The following is a 21,942-nucleotide window of genomic DNA, read 5'->3' as shown; positions in this document are numbered from 1 at the left end:
GGTCTAAACACCTCTGTTAGTCATATGTGTGAATCAGAGCTTTTTGTCTGGCCATGTGAGTTTCTGGTAGCTTCAGTGGGCTTACTCATGATAGCAAATGCTCCATTCAATAGTAGGCATTTGCAGGATCATCCTCTGTGATTGTAATCCCTTTTAGATGGGGAATGTGTCAGCATTTTATAAAGGGATGTAAAGATGCATGTGGCCTGTACAAAGTCTCCATAATTAATGTTGCTCCATCAGTTGATTACAGGAATTTACAGGCTGCACTATTATAATACAATAGCCTGTTGGAGTTTGATGTTTATGAAGAAAGGATAGAAGGAAAAAAGGGGGAAATTTGTGCAAATGTTCCTTGATGTGGTAGCTGTTTCTGTGGATATAATATCTATCTGTTCAGGGGTGCTGTTAGCAATAGACAGGTATCTCTGTGGAGTTTTTTTTTTCCCTAAATTCCAGCTTGTGAAGCCTTAGACAGGCTTGCATTTTCCCCAGTCTGTGTGTATGATATTTGGGATTTATAAGCTGTTTCTCTGTGAACTTTGTGTGAGCATCACATTGTTGAACTGTTTGACAGATTGAAAGAAACCGAGAACGAAGCTCAAAGGACAACAATTCTCCCTTACGCAATCTAGAAAACAATTCTCTAAAATATTACATCAGCTGCTGGCAGCTGTAGGTTTGCCTGCCTGCTAATTTACTATCACAAGTGTTCCAGAATCCTTTGTAATCCAGCCATTGCTATTTATAATCGTAATGATTTATTTAAGGTCTCTGTACATGTCAGCATAAAGTCATCAAAAAAAGCAAAATGAAGATTAGTTGGCTGGAAGCACACAGAATGGAGAAGAATAACCCAACAATGGAATTGAGATAAAGCTTAGACACAGTAAATAACTAAAAAAAAAATAAAGGGCAAGCGCTTTATTTTCAACTCATCATACAGGAGCCAGAGCCTGTGATTTTGGCACCAGGCAGTTCCCATCACAGGCTATTAAGAGCAGGGAAACAGGTGTCTGGTGGCCAGGGAAGGAAATGAGAAGCCGTGACACCTGAATTGAGATCATAGACCTGCTCCTGCCTTTGTGTCTAGGGAAAAGGCATTAACTGCTTGATGGCTCAGCTCCTCAGCAGGCTGTAGTGGCACCCAGTTCTCAGCCGTTAAAAACTTTTTACTTATTTATGAGATTTTTTTTTTTTCTGTAGAGAACTGTAATGATGCAAGGCAACTTTATTATGTTCAGTGGAAAATGCAAAGTTGAGAAAAAACGCTGAAGGATTGTGTAGTGGAGCGCAACACTTTTTAGAGCTGAGTCTCTAGGTCATTCTGAGGCAGGGATTTGAGTGGTGTCCCTTAGGATTTGCTGTTATATATGCTGAAATGATCAATCAAGGATAAAAAATGGACTGTTCTCATCTCATAGATCATTTCACAGTGAAACAGTTAAACTCCTGGCTGCTTTCTGAAAAACAGAGATCTGCATTAATAAGGTGACCTTATCAGAGCCACCCCTGGGGGGAAGGGGGGGAGAAAAAAAGGTTGTAGAAAGAAAGCGAATCCTATTGTTAATCTTTTTTTTCAGGGAGACTTGGATACCTGAATGCAAATTACTTTATATTTAAATTGTGTGAAAGCACAAAAGGTTTGTGTCTACAATTGACAGTTATTTCATTAGCTGACTTGTGCAGCCTTGCAAATGGTTTCTAATGTTAACTTTCCTTGGATTTGTTTTCTTTGTTCTTTGCAGATCTTGCAACAGTGATCATTTTGATTAATGTATTCAGCCCTCTGTTTTACTCCTGATTCATGTTTTTTGCAGCAGTCAGTGTTCTGGCCTGGGTAAGGTGAGACTGTGAGGTGGCTTTAGTTTTCCTCCAGCAGTGCTGATCTGATGGGCTGTTCTCCAGCTGGAGAGGAGCATGGAGGCTGCTGTAATGCATTTTGCATGGTAGCGACCCCAAACACAAGTTAAAACAGGTTTTAATCATCAGATTGTTGCAGCCACATCATGCTGTGACAGCAGATGGGTGCTGTGCATGGGCTCTGTGGGGCTGGAATATCATCTTTGTATCTCTGTGAACTTCTCAGGATTAGATATGCTGAGGCTTTGGGCCTCTGTTCACACAGGTTTGTGGTTCAGAGTGTGGTTCACTATATCCCAAAATCAGGCGTTTCTGTTCTTGTCTGTTTAAAAAAGCTACCACACAAACTGAGGTATTAATCTGTGGGGAAAGGAGAAGGTGTAGTTTAAAACTTACCCTATATTGCTTCAGCCACACCAACACCATGTGTCCAGTCTGTTTTCCATATCTGAGGAACCAATAATCACTTCAGGAGCGAATGGTCCTTCCTACCCTAAATTGACGGGCGATCTCTCATCTGGAGGTGCTGGCCTTCCATTGATCCAAAAGATGAGCTTCATCAAGCCACTCAAATTTTAGTAAAGTTGATTTTTAGGGTAGATCCTGTCAATCCAACCTGCTGATCTGGACTGAACAGCATCATCAAAGTTTACACACCAATGTAAAAAGCCAGTCATAAGAATTGCTTGATTAATTGTCCCCGATGCACATCGATCTGCAGGCAAGTTGCCGGAGGCGTGCAAGCTCTTACTATCCTTTCCCTCCTTTCTTCTTTATTTCTTTTACTCAGACTACATTTTTCTTCTTTCCAGAACTTTTTGGCATTAGATGTTGCAATCAATCTGCCATTCCCCGCTGACGCCTCTTATTGCATTGGTTTTTCAAACTTTCAGCGGTGCCTGAAGCATTACATCACTCTTCAATCTGCACCAGGCTCCGAGTCCTAAAATACAAACACCTCGGGGACCTGGGCCTGAGTTTCCTCACAAGCCACTTGTCTCCATTACCCTCTCTGAGAGTCACAGCTTCAGGAATTACGGTGAGAACCCAGGACAAAACACTTGAGATACAAAGGCAAGGCTTGAACAGTAAAATCAGAAAACATTCAGGCCCAGCCACCTCCATAAAACATCACTTTGAAACTGCTCTTCAGACGCAGGGGAAGTGAACTCATCAGAACAATTTTTACTTCCTCATTAATATTTTCAAGCTATTTCCCATTTTTACAAGAAATCCAACATACAAAGGATTTTCTGAGAACTCTTTGTGAAAATAGGAAACTTGGGTTTTTTTGGGTTCAGAGCCTTGAATTTTTTTATCTTGATTTTACATGGTCTTCTACAGTAAAAAGAAAGAAAAGGATTTTATGGGTCTATAAGGGAAGCTCTGAGAGAAACCAGTGGAAAGATAGATTATTTTTTGCTTCACAAGTCTAAGTATTTTCCCTGCACTCTCTTCTGCTTCACAGCAATAAATATAATAGGATTTTTTCAGGCTTTATTCTTGGACTTACTTCTTAGTAGATGTTTAATTTTAAAAAGTGAAAGACAAAAGCAGGGATAGATGGGAATGAGTATCAGGGAAGAACAGGGACACTTGACACTCAAGGGAAAGTGAAAAACAGAATAACTCAAGTTAGGTCAAGACGCGTTCATTTTCTTTTAAACTGTACTTGGAAGAAAAAATCTTTAGACAAATATTTGTAGATAAAATTCCATCTAAATGCTTCTCCACACAAGATTCTCACAAATCATTTGTCTGGTCCATAACTGGACAGCTCTTTCAGCTGTTCAGGCAAAAAATAGTCTGATCTCTTTGTCCATGATAACACTGAAATCAAATGTGCTCAACATGCAAAATATTAGAGAAACAAATATCTTCTTCTGCCTAATTTTGCTTTTCATAGTTTTTATGCTAAATAGTAGACTTTCTGAACACTGTGACAGAGAGCTGTTCCTTGTGAACACCAATTTTAATGTTTTGGGTTGAAACTTAGCTTAATGTATGAAACCCACGTCCTTGCTGTCACGAAATCTCCATTTTCCCACTTTTACAATATTGTTGGCATATGTCTCCAGCTGTCTGTTGCTGACACGGAATTGCTTGTGATTATCTGATGCTGAGCTGTTCTGCTCTGTTTTTGTGGTTTTAATCTCTCCAACAATACCTGAACACGCTGTGCAGATCGTGATTATTGGGGCAGAATACAGTCGTCTTTGAAATTTATTGTCCCACACAGAAAATTGGAAATCCTTAGGATCTTTATATCTGGATTGAATGCCAACTGCACTTCTTTCTGATTTCATAATTTAACATTGCAGACTGTTGACTTATTGACTACAGCGTTAGCATTTTCCAGATTGGCAGACAAATTGCCTTGTAGGAGTGTCTATGCATATTTATACATCATCCAAAGGTTAAATGATAGAATATATTTTAATTGCCTAGAGATAACTTTGCAAATTATATCGCTGGTACCAAAACTTCTAAACTTAAAAGATGAAAGTTAAGCACTGCAACCCATATTTTTTTCCAAGTAAATAAACCACTCAGCAGTACTGATTACTGACAGTCTTCCTCTGATGTTAATTAAATAGCATCTCAAAGACATAGCTGCCATTTTAGGCAAAATTTTAAGACAGAGAGAATTCTAGTTTTCTTCTTAATCTTCCTGAGCATGGCATTTATATTGGTCTTGCTATTTGAGAAAGGACCACAATCAAATGTAAAACAATTAAAGCAAGACATTCATATGTAAACTTTTTTTTCCCACTTCCATTTGCCTTAAAATCTGAAGGTACAAAAAACTAAATCCTAAATCCCCAAAGAAGCTGAAACATGCCATGTGCTGCAAGAGCACCAAATACACTCACTGAGAATATTTTTTAGAGAAAACAAAACCTTGGAGCTATTTGAGTATTTAAGAGAAAATCTAATTGCTACTTACATTTTTTACTTCCCACTTCAGCAATACTTTTCTCTCTAGAATACAGACCCCTAAAGAAATTACTGGGAATAACAAGTGTTCTGCAAATTTGCTGATTTACAGTGACTGTTCTTATATATGAGCTCTTAAAATAAGGTTCTGCACATGGATTGGGGCAATACAAGGCACAAATACAGGCTGGGCAGAGAATGGATTAAGAGCAGCCCTGAGGAGAAGGACTTGAGGATGCTGGTTAAGGAGAAGCTCAACATGACCTAGCCATGTGTGCCTGCAGCCCAGAAAGCCAAACCTACCAAAAGCAGTGCAGTTAGCAGGTCAAGGGAGGTGATTTTAGATAATCTTTAAGGTCCCTTCAAACCCAAACCATTTTATGATTCTATGAATGTGAGTAAATTCAAAGCAGTTTGCTCTCAGTGGAAGAAACACATGACCCTGCAGTAGCTTAGTCACTTGCTGTGCTTTTACCTTTACAAGTGATCAGTAAGAACTCATCTGGAGTGTAATGCATTGAGCAGGAGACAGGGAGACAGATGCATCCCTCTCCTGGGGGTTTTGACTAGAGGAAATTATGTGTGTCTAGGTGATGAAAAGGATTTTACAAGTGGAGGTGCAGAGTGGGAGGGCTGAACCCCTTCAGTCAGATGGGGGCACCAAAGCCAGGCACCTCACTTGCCAGGCAAGGGTCCCAGCAAGGAGCTTATCAATTAAAAATGGGAGACATCTCCTGGTCTTGTTGGTAGATTTTGAAACAAATCTCCCTTAGCCTAGTTTTGAAAAGAACTTTGTATCTGCACCTGCCAGGGGTAAGAATTTCAGGCTGTTTAAGTAAGAGGATGGAGGTGTCTTTTTTCAATCTTTGCACCAGAGCAAGATGAGAGTTACAACACTGTGTGCTCCATGGTTTCTGTGGATGGGGTTTTGGCAGCTTCCACACTGAGCACAGATGGTATTTGAGATCTTGTACTCAGACAGCCCTGCAGGGTAAGCAATAACTCTGTCAGTTTTCCTGGATTGTAAAGCTGCATATAGATATCTGAGGTCCACCGGAGTCCTTGCTACATCCAACCTCTGAGTTCATTTTGCTACATGGTGTGAGGGCAAGAACAGCTACTATCCTTGTTCTTATGGTTAACAGAGTCAAAAAAAAAAAAAAACAAAACAAATGAAACCTGTGAGAGCTGTCAGGAGTGATTTTAGTGAGTTTGGGAGACACTGCGAAAATGCCCTTGGGGTTCTGGTCAACAGGAGCTGAACATGAGCCAGCTGTGCCCAGGTGGGCAGTGTGCCCAGTGGCACCTGGCCTGTGCCAGCAATGGTGTGGCAGCAGGACCAGGGCAGTGACTGTCCATCTGCACTGGGCACTGGGAGGCCACACCTCGAGTGCTGTGTCCAGTTCTGGGCCCCTCATGACAAGAGTGACATCGAGGGGCTGGAGCGAGTCCAGGGAAGGGCAGCGGAGCTGGGGCAGGGTCTGGAGCACAAGTCTGGTAAGGAGCAGCTGGGGGAGCTGGGGGGGCTCAGCCTGGAGAGAAAGAGGCTCAGGGGTCACCTTGACAATCTCTAAAACTACCATAAGGGAGCTTGTAGCCGGGTTGGTCACTCCTCCCAAGTAACAAGCAATAGGACAACACAAAACAGTCTCAAGCTGCACCAGGGAAGGCTTGGATTGGATACTAGGAAAAATTTCTGCCCTGAAAGGGTTGTCAAGCCCTGGAACTGGCTGCCAAGGGAAGTGGTAGAGTTGCCATCCCTAGAGATATTTAAAAGGGTGTAGATTGGTGCTCAGGGACATGGTTTAGTGGTGGGCTTGGCAGTGATGGGTTAATGGCTGGAACTGATGACCTTAAAGGCCTTTTCCAACCTAAATGATTCCATGATTCTGTGATTCTAGATAGTGCCTCCATGTCAGAGGCAGGACAGATAAGGGTGTCTACTGAACTGTCATTACTTCTTAAGAAATGTGTCAGTTCATCACTTCTCATCACTGAAAATTTATCTAAAGCATTATTAGCTTACTTCCCAATCAGTTAACTATTGAAGCAGAATCCTGAGCTACTGCACTGGGCTGATTCCTTTTAGCCCTTAAACAAAATTCAGACTTCCTTTGCTTTGTGGTCTTTTCTCTTGCATTTTTGGATAAAACCTGAAGGTATGACTTATATTTATGTTCCCTAAATACTGTAATATATTCTCAGTAGTGCCTCCTTTTACTTCTAATTAAATCCCCACCTATCTTATCTTTTCTATTTTATTACCTCTTACATGTACTGGTAAATAATAAGACAGGGAATTTGGAAAATATAGGCCATTTAGAAGAAATTCTGTGTGTATCATATCAGAGAATTTGAAAGATTAGAGAAATATTTACAGCTCCCAAAGAGTCAATCCAAGATTTAATAAAGGGATGGACACAAGCCCTGTTTGCTCTTGCTGTTCTGGAAGAACTGGGATTGCAATATTTTCTGTCTTCAGAACAGTAAAACTACTTCTGATGAATTTAGCAAAGTTTGTATGCAGGAGTGCCCCAGACACTTTCTTATTTTCCTTGACATTATTTTTTCATCATTTTGGATGGTGTAGTATCTGCAGACAGTGCATGTTCCAAATATTGGATTGCTGTGTTTTTGCACACAAACCTGGTAAAGGAAAAGAAATACCACACTATGTGTACAAGCATCAAAATCTGATTATATGCAGGATTCTAATCTTAATATCACACCATCCTCACTGAAAAGCATTGTAAGAATATTCCAATTCATATTCTGAATGGTGTGTTTCTCTGCAGTCATCTTGCAGAATTCTTATTCCTATCAGGACAAAATCAGTATACTGAACTGAATAAAAATATATACATTAAATTACTATTCAAATGTCCACCTTTGATGTTTGCAGAGAATTCAAGCAGGAAGCAGTATAACATGAGCTTTGTTCTATTGATACAAGAGGCTAATGTGAGTTACAAAACAGGAAAGAATGAGAAGTTGCTTAATACACTGGAAATGTGGAAAAAATGCAGATTTCAGTTATTAGCTTTCACAGCTGTATTTGCATAGAAATATACTAACGGCTGGGTGACATTTCATGCATGAACTTGATAGAGCATCCTTAAAAATATTCATGTTAGAAGAGTACTTAAAGGGAACCTCGAATCCGAACATTCCCGTCTTTGTTTAAAAAAACCCCAAACCCTGGTTTCCCTAGGGTATTTCAGTGCAAGGTATTTTTTTATGAAACAAAGCTTTCTTTGTTATGAGGAATTCTGGGACAGCCTAGGAAGGGCCCTTTTTTCTGATCCCACTTTAAAAAAGATCCAGATTCCCCTGAATGTTAAATATTATTGAAGAATAGATGTTGCTCAGGCTTTTGTGGAAAATACCAGCAAAGCAAGAAGACCCTTGAGGTTTCAAACACCTCTTGGATTATCAGTTTCCTATGCCATTTTCTATTTTGAGGGAACACCTTCCTTGTAAGTGGGACAAAGATGAATGCCAATCATCTACATCATGTGAGATAAAAGGAATTACTCTGCTTTGAAAAACTGCAACAGTTCTTGGAGGGGTCTATCACAGTTACCCCCTTGTATGAATTTTTGGGAGCTGGGTCTCAGCAATTCCTTCCAAATCACATTGGCTTGTTGTGTGTTGTTGTTTTTTATTTTTTAATTCACCTACTTGAGCAGACCAGGTGCAGCTTCACTTGTAACTCATAAATGATAAAGATGTCTGGTTTTATTTAAAGTGGAGAGGTTCAGAGAGCATAGTGAAGGATTTTAGATCGGGGAGTACTTTCATTTGCCAGAAGTTTCAGCTTTCATTTTCTGCTCTTTTAATTTAAACATGATTATTAACAATGCACAGCTGAGGAAGGCACTTTTCTGAAATATTCCAAGGATTATTCTTGCTCTGTTATCTCCCTTTCGCCTTCCACAACAGGATTTTATGTGCTCACATTAGTTGATGTTCTTCAGAAGAGCAGCTGGTCCATCTCTGATTGTGACTTTCATTAGAAGTAGAAAACTCTACCTTCTGAAGTAGTGAGATGTGAGCACTAAGTCCTGGGAACATTTTCTAAAAACTCACTTTATAATGAAATATAAAACCAGTCTTGAAAGGGATTAGAAGGAATATGACAGGAGTATAAATTAAAAAGCACTGCGTTGTGAAAACATCTATTTAAGCAGTTTTGACTCTGCCTTCACTCAATCCAATTCCTGCAGCTGCTGATTGTCCAGAACCTTCCAAAACAGCAAGAACCATCTCTGGAGCCTGTCCACACTTTTGCTAAAATTAGATTTCTAAAGGAAAGTGGGAGCATGTGGAGGTACCTTTTTGGAAAAAAAATGAGATTCTGCATTTTTAGTAGCTGACCTCCTTTCCTTCTGTGTCTATCCTACACTACTTGTATGAACCTCTGAAGCAGAACAGGTCTCTGCAGAAACATTTTCCCTGTCAGAATGAGACATAAATGTTTGTTCAAGACAGAGCAGTGCTGTAGAGACATGAAAATAGGAAACCAAAATGAAAATATTATGAAAAAGGGTCATTAATATCATCTTAGAGGATCTGTCTAAACCATAACATAATCACAGACAGTGTCTAGTAATGATATTTTACACTGAAGCCCAAAGGTTACAAAAAGAGTTTAGTCTTTGCCAAAAGAAAGTCACTTTTTCATCAGAAGTACAGAAGGAATCAAATTCTTGCAGTGGTGCAAAATCTATGTATGTAAAGCTATCTTTAGAGTCATATTAGTAAAACGCCTGTCAAAAGTCAGGGGAAAGTCTGGTTGATAATAGGAAAGGGCAAATCTCAAATAAAATCTCCAGTTAGAGTGAAAATATATAGGCTGAAGCCATCAGTGGATGGTAGTAGCAATAAAGATCATTTGGGCTGCAAGAGCAGTATCGTCTCCAGAGCAGTTTCTGCAGACGGTGGCAATGGCACCTGAAGGACGCGTTTTACAGGTGAGTCCGTGCACGAGTCAGCTCACACAGAGCCCTCCCTGCCTTCCTCACAGGAAAGGACTTTATCACATGGAAAACAGCATTTTACCTGAGTGTGAAAGATGGCAATTTAGCAAGATTTGGAATGGTGCACATGAGGGTAGGAGCTGAAAGCCACGAAGTTTGAGAGTCATTTGTAGCTCCCAGGCAGGGCTGGGTGAGGGTGGGGGAATTGCTGCTCTCACCAAGGAGAGATGGTGCCGACTGGCAGCGTCTCCTGGTTCCTGTTGTCTTTCTGTGGGCATATTTAACCTGTAATTTGGAAGAGGAAAATACAGTCTGGCACACATTCCTGAAGGGTTGCCAGTCCCAGATCTATCCATTGCATAGCCTGCCAGAATGGGAAAGATAAGTACCTTACAGACCAGTATCCACAGCAACAGACACCGGAATTTTATTTTTTAAATACATATAAAAACCCAAAGAAAATAATTACTTTTTCATTTTCCAATTTTATAATAGTAATAATGACCTTTAGGTCAGGAATTTTCAGCAGTTAATGACTGTCTGGCTTTTTCCTTGGTCCTTGGTTTTTCCAGCCAGTCATTAACAGTGAGAAAAGTGCCTTCTCCTGTGGACACTTTGGCTTAATTGTTACCTTTTCATGCTACAGAATGCACCAGCTGGGAAATAAGTGTCTCCTATGTGAATGGATCCATGAAATGTGCCTTGGGTTTCATTTCTTTGAAAGAATATTCTGTGAGGGTGTGAGAATTTACTGTAAAAGATGATTGACTAGTATCCACAGCCCTGAGAAAAGTTAGATCACTCTGAGGAATTGGGACTGAGGATGGTTTAAGGCCATAGATCTGAAAAGATTAAATCTTCAGAATTTATCTGTGTAATCTAGGTTCCTTTACTCTTGGTAATGGAGTGCTTTGGAATTATATATGGACACAAATGTTTTCTTATCCATCTTCTAGTATCACGGCAGAATAGGACCTGTTTTTTTTTTTTTTTTTTTATTTGTTTGTATTTTTATATGTAATCACTGTGATGCTGAAAGCACAGAGCGGCAACAGTGTCTCATGAGTTACAATTTATTTAAAATATAAAGGGGAACAACCCTCTGGAATGCTTACCCTGGTCCATCTGGATAGTAGATTCCTTCCTTCCAACCACCCTCTCTCTCAAAACACCTAGAAACTGTACGTGAGACTTTTTATGGAAGAAAATTCATTTATACATGGAAATGACTTTGTCTTGCACTTCATTGTATGATAAAAAATGCAAACCATGGAATGGAGGTATCTTCTGACCACTCTACCGATCATATTCTTCATAAAAATTAGCCAGATTGTGAGTATATTGTGTGTCTGAACATATATAAACCTTTGAACAGTCTTCAGTTCTTGTCCCTGTTAGCTGAGTCCTTCTTTAACCTGTATGACTTTTAATGCCATTGTTCCAATACAGTGTTACCCAAAAAATTGTGAATATATCTTTCCTTCAAGGTGTATTTGAGCTAGAAAACAATTGTGTAAGAAATGCACTACTTGTAGAACAAATAAATCCATAAGAAAACAATAGTTTTCTAAACCACATATTCAATGTGTAGGGATTCCTAGTAGTAGTCCAATGTATGGTTACTGCTGAAGAGTCAGGTAGCAGTGAAGCACCTCCACTGGAACAGTAAAAGAAAATGGGAATTTCTTCTTTAGCAGATTTAAAGTCAATATGTCCTTTGAGAATTTGGTACTAAATATGGAATAATGTGAATGATGAGCCTAATTTAAATGTTTTGCTGTGAGAAGAGATTTGGCACCTGCATAACTTTTACTGGAACTATTAGCTTTTCATTTTGTATCTTTAAGTGAAAACACAGAGTGCACACGAAAGCTGTGGACGTCCGCTTTTGCTTGAACGCTTTTTTTACTTTTCAAGAAAAATAACACCAGCAAAATATAAGTAGTGTTCCAAGAAAGAGCCACTCAGGAGTCCCACAAGGGCTGGGACTGTGCTTTGTGGTTTCTCCACTCTTGGAGTGACAGTATTACTTTCTAAGCTAAGGCTTCATTTGCATTTTGAAAGTACAACAATTTACTTCTCAGCAGGGCTGTGCTGTTTCTAAAAGGCTGGACTGGTTCGAGGATTTAAATCAAGTAAGGTTCCAGTAATTCCCTTTACAATGAGTTTTAAAATCTACACCTTTAAAATAGCTCTGCACCTTTAAACTTCAAGCTCAACTCCGTGTTAAAGCAGCTGGCTAGCCATTAGGAGAAATGGGAAAGGTCCAAAAGACAGGCGTGACAAGTGACTTGTGTTTCATTCACTGCTTTAATGGATATTTCCTCAGCTTCACAGTGCACATTATTTATAGATTTTAAAGCCAGAAATTAACACTGTTCCTTGTAGGCAGAAGAAAAAATGTATGTGATCATTATTAATTCTTTAGCATTATAATGCCTTCTGGCTCAATATGTGTGCAAGGGACCAAGAGTAAACATGCATTTATCATCCCGACCCTTATCTGTTCCCAAAAACGTCCTTCAGTGGAGAACTGTGAAACAGCCTGCCTAAAGGATTTGAGACCTTTTTTTCTTTTGCTGCTGATGCAAAGATCTTTACAGTCTTTGCTGTAAAGATTTGAATTGAACATTCAAATGTAAAATATTGCAAAAACCAGTTTAGAGTGTTCCTTTTCCCCAAAAGCCCCACCCAACCAACCAACAAATCCACTATGGTGCTAGCTGCCTTCACATGAAGCCTTTTGGTTTCCTTTCATTGGGATGAATTACCCAGGTGTCCTTGGTACCCAAAGAGATCTCTCCCCTTCCAACTCAAACTAATTTTTGAATCCTGACCGTCTCCTTGTTTCCTTTTATTTCCAATTTTACCATTGCTCTGAGTTCCTTTCCCTCGACAGCAGCCTTACACACCCCTAATAGAATTCAGCTGTGGAGGGAATACAATCCTGGCAGGAGACACTCTACCCAATCCCTCACTGGCCACTGAACTTAGTAGAACAAAATTGTCCTTCACGTAGTTTTAGCAGTGTTCATGGAGTAATTCCAGCAATCAGCCTGTCCTGTCATCTCTCTGCAGCTCCCTGTACCCTACTGTAACACGAGGTAGAGGAGACAGCAGTGATGCAGCAGCTGGTATTGTTTGATCAGCAACACAACCCTTGCTGGAACTTCATTTCCCTTGCAGACTCACTACTAGAATACATTTGTCATCCATACTTTGTAGCAGAGTTATATTTGCCTCTAAGTACACAGGAGTCTGGCAAAACTTTATTGTTAAAGTACTGCCATTTAAATCCCCAATCTTAAACTGGAGTATTTGCAAAACTCTGTAATTGCTAAAATAATAAAGCTGCCATTACTGTATGGGAAGTTTACAGCTTGGTGAAATACTTACATTGGCTTAACTACACCTGTATAGATTCCTTATGTTTTCATGTGCTGTTTAAGACAGACAGATTTCTGCTGGGCACAACCAAAAGTTCCTGGCACTGCCACAGAATGGCTGAGGTTGGAAGAGGCCTCAGGAGCTCACTTAATCCAGCCCCTGCTCAAAGGGTTGCCCAGATGCTTTTGAGTTACCTCCAGTGATGGAAACTCCACCAGCTCTCTGGGAACCTGTGCCAGTGCTCAGTCAAAGCTGAACTCCATGTTTTCCAGCTTGTGGTCTGACCCCATGTAGGAGGAAGTCTATAAAAGATAACCAGGAAAAACAAGTTCAGTGTGGTTTACTCAGTGCAATGGGCACAGATAGTACTGCAAATGCCCAGGGATATGAAAACCCACAAAGACAAAATATTTTGGTTTCATTTTGTGTAAGTGTTTTGCAAACAAAAGAACTAGTGATGCCCCTCTCTCGTACTCATTCTGTGATTTTTTATTTTTTTTTTCTATTTTTACATTACATAGTTCTCCCCATGTGATTGTTCTGTTCCTAAGTCTGGTTGGGTAAAACAGACCTCAGGGCTAGAAACAGCAGTATGAGTTTGCTCTGAACCATAAGCAATTTTGCCACATAACCCTCTTCATACGTGAACCTCAAAACATCCACTTTGTATCTAAGAGTCTCCAAAAGTTTGGGAATTCATGATAAAACTTGTGCCGTCTCTAACCCTTGTTCTGGCACGCCTGCACAGCATTTCTCAGCTCTCTGTGCTCTTTTGGGAGAGGACAGGGGAGCATTGTGCTCCTCCAGCAGCCCCCGGGGCACGGAATGATGGAGTGCAGGCAGCTCTGCATTACCATGAGGACCTTCATGTAAAAGCTGATGCTCCAGTGCTGTTGCCAAGTGGCAGATGAGTGTGGGGTTCCGTGTCGTGTTGTCTGGCCAGGAAAGATCCACTCTCCTTGCACAGGTCCCTCCTGTCCCTTTTCCCCGCACTCGCTGGCTCTGCCCTGGCCCTCAAAACAAATCCCGCTGTGTCACCCCTCTGTTTCCCCTCCAAAGGTGATCAGAGCCATGGAACCTCTCTCCAAGGAGGAAAGACTGATAGAATCGGGATTGTTCAGCCTGGAGAAGGCTTCACAGTGACCTTACTATGGCCATGCAGCACCTGAAAGGGACTTAAGAGGAAAGAGGAGGAGAGAGTCATTACAAGAGCGTGCAGTGACAGGCCAAGGGGGAACAGCTTCAAACTGGAAGAGTGCAGGTTTACACTGGCTATCAGGAAAAAATTCTTTAGGGTGGTCAGGGTGGTGAGGCCCTGGTACAGGCTGTCCAGGGAAGTCACGGATGCCCAATCCCTGGAAGTGTTAAGGCCAGGTTGGATGGGGCTTGGAGCAACCCGGCCCAGTGGAAGCTGTCCCTGCCCGGGGCAGCAGGGCTGGAAGGAGATGATCTTTAAGGTCTCTTCCAGCACAAACCACTCCATGATTCTCTGGAACAAAGCCCGTTTCTGCGGCACACGTGCACGGAGTTCTCAACCTGGGGGCAAACAGACCTTCCCGAGGCCCCTCCTGGGGCCGAGCCCGTGCGCGGGCGCCCGCCGGGTTCGGGTTCGGGCCGCGGCCGACGGTCGGGACGTTGGAGGCGGGGTCCGTGCCCCCGGCGCAGGTGCCGGGGCAGCGCGGGCCGTGTGCCCGGCAGGGCAGCGGCAGGCAGGACGGGGGGCCGTGCGGAGCCGTGCGGGGCCGCGGGCGGGGCGCTGCGTGCGGCGGGCACCGAGCGGGGCCGGGGCCGCTCCCGCTGCCCCCGCCCGGGCCCGCCCCGCTCGCGTCGCTCCGCGCTGGATTGCTCGCGCCTGGCCGGCGCCGTCTGGGGCCCGGCGGGCGGCGCGGCCAGGCCCGCTCAGCCGAGCGCAGAGGCGGCCGCAGGAACAATACGGCGGCGGGCGCGGAGCCGCGCGGCCGCCCCGCACCATGTACGCGTTCGTGCGGTTCCTGGAGGACAACGTGTGCTACGCGCTGCCCGTGTCCCGCGTGCGGGACTTCAGCCCCACCTCCCAGCAGGACTTCGACAACCAGAAGGTCTACACCGTGTACCGCAACCCCGAGGAGGCGGCGGACGAGGACGACGAGAGCCCCGGCGAGTGGGGCGACCGCCTGCTGCTGCACAAGGCCCAGATCCTGGCGCTGGCAGGTGAGGGCGGGCCGGGCCGCGGGCGGGGGGGGCGATGCCGCCCCCTCCCCGCTGAGGGAGGGCGGGGGGCGCGGGCCGGGGCTGGGGAGGGGCAGCTCCGAGCGGCCCCGGGCCCGGGGAGGGGGCCCAAGGGTCGGTTTCCAGAATAGCCGCGACCCCCGCGGTACCCCGGGAGGGGGGCGGTGGAAACTTACAAAAAAAAAAAAAAAAAAAAAAAAAAGGGAAAAAAAAAAAAGGAAAAAAAAGTTTATGTTTTTGTCTACGGCTTATTTATAGTGCATTGAGTCATTTGTGTACGTTTGCAGTTGTTGCCAGTTTTGAGGGGTGCTGTTTTATGTCCGCTTTGTTAGTTTAAGTGACTTCACCAATTGGAAGGCAATAGTGGAGCCAGACCTCCAGGTACTGCTCTTGTTAAGCGTGGGCTTGCTGCGTTTGGTTTGTTTCATGTTTGAAGATAACAAATGTCTCCAAGCTAAGAGGTCCAATTAAAGCGCATACCAGGAAATAACCCCGTGTTTTGGCTATTTGAAGGTGTTCAGCCCTGGTGAGATAATGCTGTTAGTACATTGATAGTGACCCCAGATAGTGACTCTGGCAGTATTTCCTTGAAGACTTTGTGTAAGTTTCCTCGCTGCCATAGTCATAGTTGACATGGAAAGGAAGTTTGGTGGTTGTAGCAAATTGCTGGTTAGTGTGGGCTTGCCCAATAGGCTTTTCAAAGACTTCAATGACCATTTGAAATGCCAGTCTGGGCAGCAAAGAGGACACTGGGTTCTTATCCTGACTTTTTCAGTTTGGGCAAAGTATTGGTTATGTCTATTTCCCCAAATATGGAATGGGCTTAAAAAAACTCTTTTGTTTAGTCTTGAGCTCTTAGAAGGCAAAGCTGAGCTCTGATGTCTAAACAGAGAGACTTGGTGTTAAAGCCACCTAAAACTGGTAATTTTCTAATTTTATTTTTGAAAGTTAACAGTTCCTAAGCCAGTTTAGACTGGTAGTGACCCAGTTTGTCCCTGGCTCAACCAGTGACTTTTGCCATTATCCTGGCATTTGTTTATGGCCAATACTATTCTAGTATTGGCCATAAACAAATACCTCAAAAGAACCAGGAACAGCCAAACATGAGTTTCCTGCAAAGCTTTTCCAGTTTCTGAGTATTTGCAGCTCCAGAAGTTCAGGAGAACTAGTTAGGCCATCTAGCAGAAGAGTGGATTCTCCTGCTAAGTTTTTGTTGTCCTGTGCCAGCCCATGCTTTGGCTGCCCTGTCTGTGGCTGAGGAGTGTGTGTGAAGTGTTTCTTGCAGGTTCCTTGTCAGATCCATGGAAAACAGCAATCTCAGTGTCCAGGGTTTGCATGGCCTCTTCCCACAGGCAGCATCCCACTGCACTTCACCTTCCTCTGTCCTGCTGGGGACCTGCAGCAGCAGTGCACTTTCAGTTCCTCCTCTCTGTCTCAGCACAGAGAGAAATACTTAGAAATGATATTTAGATGTATTAGACCTTTGCTCACATGTTGAGCCCACCAGGTTGCCTCAGTTTTCCAGCAGCAAGTGATTATTTTTTGCCAGTACCCTTGTTGCAGGCAGAGGCTGGTGTCAGCCCAAGATGCGCTCTCCTGAATTTTTCTGTACAGTTTCTCTTTGTTTCATGTATCTTGAACCAGAACAAACCAATATATGCTGTTTCCTCCAGAGAATAGGACTTGTTACCTGTATTAGTGATTTGCACTAATTGCTTTCCAGAGATTCTTATTTCTACAGGAAATTCTCCTGTTGAGCCAGGTACACTAGGAAACACACAGGTATCTTTATTACAGCTCTCACATCTCAATATATTCTGACTAGATCTATGTTCTGCATTCTTGGGAAACTTTCACCTGAACACCAAACGAGTCTTTACTTCTTTCCACCCTGTACCATGTAAAAATACCTTAGGTGAATTCAAGAGTGGTCCTATACCAAGGGTCACTTCTAAAGTTGTCATTTCTCCCCAGAATGTTAGTATTCATGTTTGTTTTTATTGTAGTTAAAAACCTTGTAGAGAAAACTTGGTCTTCCATGAAGACATCGTAGCACATTCTTGATTTATAGTGACCAGCTCAGATTATGGCACGTTTTTATGGATGGCAAACATTACAAGTGTAATGTTATACAAACTGCTTATTTAGTTAAAAATAAGTTTGCAAGTCTACAGTAATCTTCCACATACCAGTACAGAACTTTTAATTCCAAAGGTTTCCAGCCTATCTTAGTAATAAGGTAAATAATGTGTATGAAGTTGCTTTTATATTTAAAATATACATATTTGATTTTGAAATTTTTGGAAGGAACCCTTAACTGCTCAAACCATACATCAATGACTTTAAGGGTTTACTTCTTTGGCCCAAGAATTCCCCATTAGGAAGAGGTTTCAGGATCAAAGTTATGCTTCAGATATTAAATTAAACAGACAACAAAAAAGAATAAGAGGGGAAAATGGGGTTTTTTTTGAGTCTGCAAAGTGTTCTTTTACAATTTGAATGGTAACCAATTTTCTTGCATGTAAAGCTGCTCAAATAAGCAAAGTTCTATCTTTTTATATATGTTTTCCTGATCAAACACTGTCCATGCAGTGGAAATTAGTCATAGTTTGATAAACAGATCCATTTGTTTTTCCTTTCTAGCAACTTGAAGAAAAGAAGGAAAGAAAGAACACAGATACAAAACATATATTAATGTTTGTTTTCTTTTGAAAAGAGTTTTCCTTTCCTATTATGTCTAAAGTAATTTAGATACCTTTCAAACTTCTACCCTTGTAATGTGGGAGTTCACACAGGCCTAAATACAGGTTTATGCCCATAATACAAAACTTTATTGAAGCACTGGTTGTGTGAAGAGTTTATAAAACAATTGTCCTCTTTTGAGAGGGTCTAGAAGCAATTCTTTGATCCTTTGTGCTGAGATTGGATGGTTGGAAGCCAATGCAGCTGTGAGGGATATTGTTTCTGCAGAGCAGAGAGCGCTGCTGTAAAGGCATCATAAGTTTAAAAATGAAAAAGAAAAGAGATCATCAGGTAATTGTGAGAGACTTGGTATGTTGTGGAGATAAATGCTGTTGTCTTTTATTCTGTGGTGAGTAGTGTGATAGTGTTGGAGAAGAGCTGTAGAAGAGCTCTGAGCAGCTGTGCCTTCCCTTGTGTCCCTGTCTGCATGGCTGGGAGCTGCGGGGCTGTGTTGGCCTGGGAACCTTCCACTTTATCAAAAATTAGCCAAAGACTAGGGCTCAAACTGGAAAGGTTGACCTGACTCAGATAGTTCTAGGCTTTCCAGCCATAAAAGGCATATTAAAGTCCATGTCCCTTGCCTTAACAAGTTCACCATTTGGCTACCAGCAGCTGATGCTATGTACTAATAAAGGAATAATTTTCCTTGCCTTTTGAATGGAAAATGGAGTTCAGCAGAATGGAGTTTGACTACAGAGCAGTCTTGAGGTGATGTTAGCTGGTCTGTCTTGTTGAGAAAAGAAAAATAGCAGACAGCTTTTCAGGAAGAGCTTGAGTCTGTCTTCCTGATCATCCACACCCTTCCTTTTTCTTCTTTTCTGTCCTCTCCTCAAAATGCTCCAAAGCTGGTTTTTTCTGGTCCCTCTCCTTGACACACATACGCCACTTGCAGCTTTTCCACACTTGTCTAATAGCTCACTAGCAGAATGTTATTTATGAGCATGTGCATCTTATAGCAGCGTGATCTTTAGATGACTCAATTGGAGCTTTTTCTTTCTTTTCTAGGTGATGAATATTAGGTGAAATGAATTGAGTTTCAGGGACTTCTAGAAGTTCCCTACTTCAGGCTGTGTTTGTTAACAAGTTAATAATGACTGTCTTCTCCTAGGAGGTGTTCTTTCCTGACTACAGTAAATAATTGTGCTCTCTAGCTGCTGCCCTCAACATTTCCCACCCACATTTTCATAGCAAACATATCTCCATCAGATTCTCACAGCAATTCCTTAGCTGCCCCAGCAAGTGTGTTAATACCTGGTGCATCCCTATGCTTTCTTGCCCCTTTATAAAATGTTATGCTCCACTTTTTATTGAAGTAGGTTATGTGGGGTTTTTTTTGTTTGTTTGAGCCTGTGCAGCTCATGGTGAGATCTTACTATGTATTTTAGAGGGATGTAAAATCTCTGTTCATAGAAAGATTTTACATTAAATGATTCTACAACTGAGTTTTGAGTAAGGTTGAGAGTGTTTCAATTTCATAGTGTGTATCCAAGCTTCTTTGCTGTGGAAAGCGCATGGAGGAAAGACCCTTTGTCAAATTCTGGAATATGTGAAAAATTTGCAATAAGAGATTTTAGATTATATTAAGAATATACAAAATTTAGGTCAGGAAGTTGTCTTGATGTGTAGTATTTACATCCAAGCTTTATTGGTATGTCTGTAGTCTTGGACTTCTCCGTGGGTTTTCCCCCTTGCATCATTCTGACAGCTTAGGGAGTACCTAAAGCAGGTGCTGGCTGTGGCCACTGTCCCCATGCTCCATCCCATGTTCCTGGGTGAATGAACCATTGTGGTAGGGACAACTGACTCTTTGTTCCCAGGAATCTCTGGGCCTGTCCCCTGCTGGGATGCATTGCTTGGATGGTGTGTGACAGAGACCTGGGGAGAAAGGGCACCAGGAAAAACATCAAAGCACCTGCAGGTGCTTCTTGGATGATCCCAAAGGTTGTCCCGAGTAAAGAAGTGTCAGGAAGAGGTTGTAAGAAACCTCCCAGTACTGGTAGTGGTTCCTCACAGGCTCTTTTTATTTTGTTTGATTTTTCCTGGGCTGGTTTGGGAGTACTTGGGATGAGCTTTTGTGTCACTGCCCTTGAGCAGCGAGTCCAGCTGTCCGTAACGGTGGTGTCACCTCCTGTGCCTCTGCAGGTCTTGCCATGCCAAGGGCCCATTCCAGTCATTGAGGGAAACTGAGCCCAGCAGTTCAGGCAGTGCTAAAGTAACAGCATTTGTTCAGAAGAGCATTTTTATTTTTAATTTTTTTAATTTTTTCTGTGATATTTGACGTGCATAGCCTACATTGTCACCCTTAGCTGACGTGCTACTGCTGTGGTTTTGCCTTTTCAGCAGGTAAAAGCTGGCTGTACACAGAGGTTCAGCAAATCATTTTCTATAACAGAGTAACCAACTACTTCACACTCCTAAATATAGTCCTGAACGCAAGTGTGGCAGTATCCATGAAAAATATTTAAAGCTAAATTTCACACTCATTTTGTATTTGATCCATTTCTGGCTTATTTTTAACTCATGTAAGATGAAGAGTGGAGGATTTTTTTCCCTTCTTCTAAATTTTAGTGAAGGACCATATCTGAGATATGAAGGACTTCCACAAAGCCACAATTTTGTGGGGTCTTTTTGGTGTCACTTCTGTTTGTTCAGTGTTGAAGCCTTATTATGGCACATTGACACAAAACTAAATGGCAGCAGCAAAAAAATCTTGGAACTTTTAAAATTGTAATTGCTAAGTAGTGGTTTGGAGTAACCCTAATGACAGTGGTGATGTCATCAGCAGGATAAATTGCCAGTAAAGATTAATTAAAAATCTGGGATTTATCTGTGCAACCAGATTTTGCATTTATATTTAATTTCCTCATTTCCTGTGTTACCCTGCTTATTCTGAATATACATTTTTTGTTTGTTTGTCTATAACCCTTCTCAGCTGACCAGCTTGTTCCTCAGTCACATTTTCTTTTTGCTTTACCTGAACAGTCAGAAATAATCTAATTTATTTTTGTAACATAAAGACATACAGGTGACCTACACTATTGTTGTTTTTCGTGGTCTTAGTACTTACGTTGCACCACTTAACATCAGTTATGCTTGTAAATGTTTTATAAGCTCAGCTAGCATACAGTAAAAACATGAAATTCAGGATTTTAATAAAATTGACTTCAAAGATAGTATGCTTATGGTAGCTATGGTAACTAAAACTAATTAAAATATGCTAAAATTTGCAGGGGAGCGAAAAGGGAGAAAATGTAACTTAATGTTTTTGTTTTCATAATTTAACAGTAAAACATTTTTTCCAGTGTATTGCCTAAGTGCTAGTCAGTCAATTATTTGTGTTTTTTAAATAATTTCTTTAAAAATAGTAGAGGCTTAACCACATTGTCATTTTTGTATGGAAACTGAACAAATGCATGAATCCACCCTCTATTTCCATAGTGAGCTTATTCCTTGGGCAGAGATGTTGTGGAGGCTTCCTGGAGTGTTCTCTGTAGGCTGCTGCTTTACCTGCTGGACAGCTCGTGGGCAGCATCTCCATGGCTTTGTGTGATCATCAAACCATCACAAAGTTTGGTCCCAATGTAGTTGTACAGTCTAATACAGATGGACTGGTGTGGGCAGCCAGATTGACAAATTATAGCTGTCATTGGGATTGATGATCTCTTTAAATGAGGTTCTGAACTTCTAAAGAAATACATAGCCTTTGTTATAAATATTTTTTGTAAAATATTTATCATGTTCCAATTTTTGAAAAGTAATACTCATAGTTGAGTTTCATGTGTAGGTGCAGAGGAAAGATTTAAAGGATGAAATTTTCACATCCTGC

The 21,942-nt window shown here is 41.7% G+C and overlaps 1 protein-coding gene and 1 long non-coding RNA gene across 5 annotated transcripts in view; both read left to right on the top strand.

Moving 5' to 3' along the window:
- LOC128811727 (BEN domain-containing protein 5) overlaps nt 1-21,942 on the top strand; it is a 561,665-nt gene that overhangs the window by 515,729 nt on the left and 23,994 nt on the right. Inside the window, exon 1 of one of the 4 annotated variants that reach the window (XM_053985559.1) lies at nt 15,052-15,356. The exons of 1 other annotated variant lie outside the window; for it this stretch is intronic. In XM_053985559.1, coding sequence (XP_053841534.1) covers nt 15,137-15,356 — 220 coding nt within the window. In that variant the 5' untranslated portion in view covers nt 15,052-15,136. Of the gene's footprint in view, nt 1-15,051; nt 15,357-21,942 lie in introns of those variants that run through there. 2 more of the 4 variants (XM_053985561.1, XM_053985560.1) reach the window with 2 other exon arrangements.
- Nucleotides 10,876-13,144, top strand: LOC128811730 (uncharacterized). Its single transcript, XR_008438443.1, has 2 exons — nt 10,876-11,111; nt 12,858-13,144. It is a non-coding gene; the product is annotated as an uncharacterized LOC128811730 (long non-coding RNA).

Source organism: Vidua macroura, chromosome 9 (genome assembly GCF_024509145.1).
Source record: "Vidua macroura isolate BioBank_ID:100142 chromosome 9, ASM2450914v1, whole genome shotgun sequence".
NCBI lineage: Eukaryota > Metazoa > Chordata > Aves > Passeriformes > Viduidae > Vidua > Vidua macroura.
This window is presented reverse-complemented; position numbering and strand designations above follow the sequence as displayed.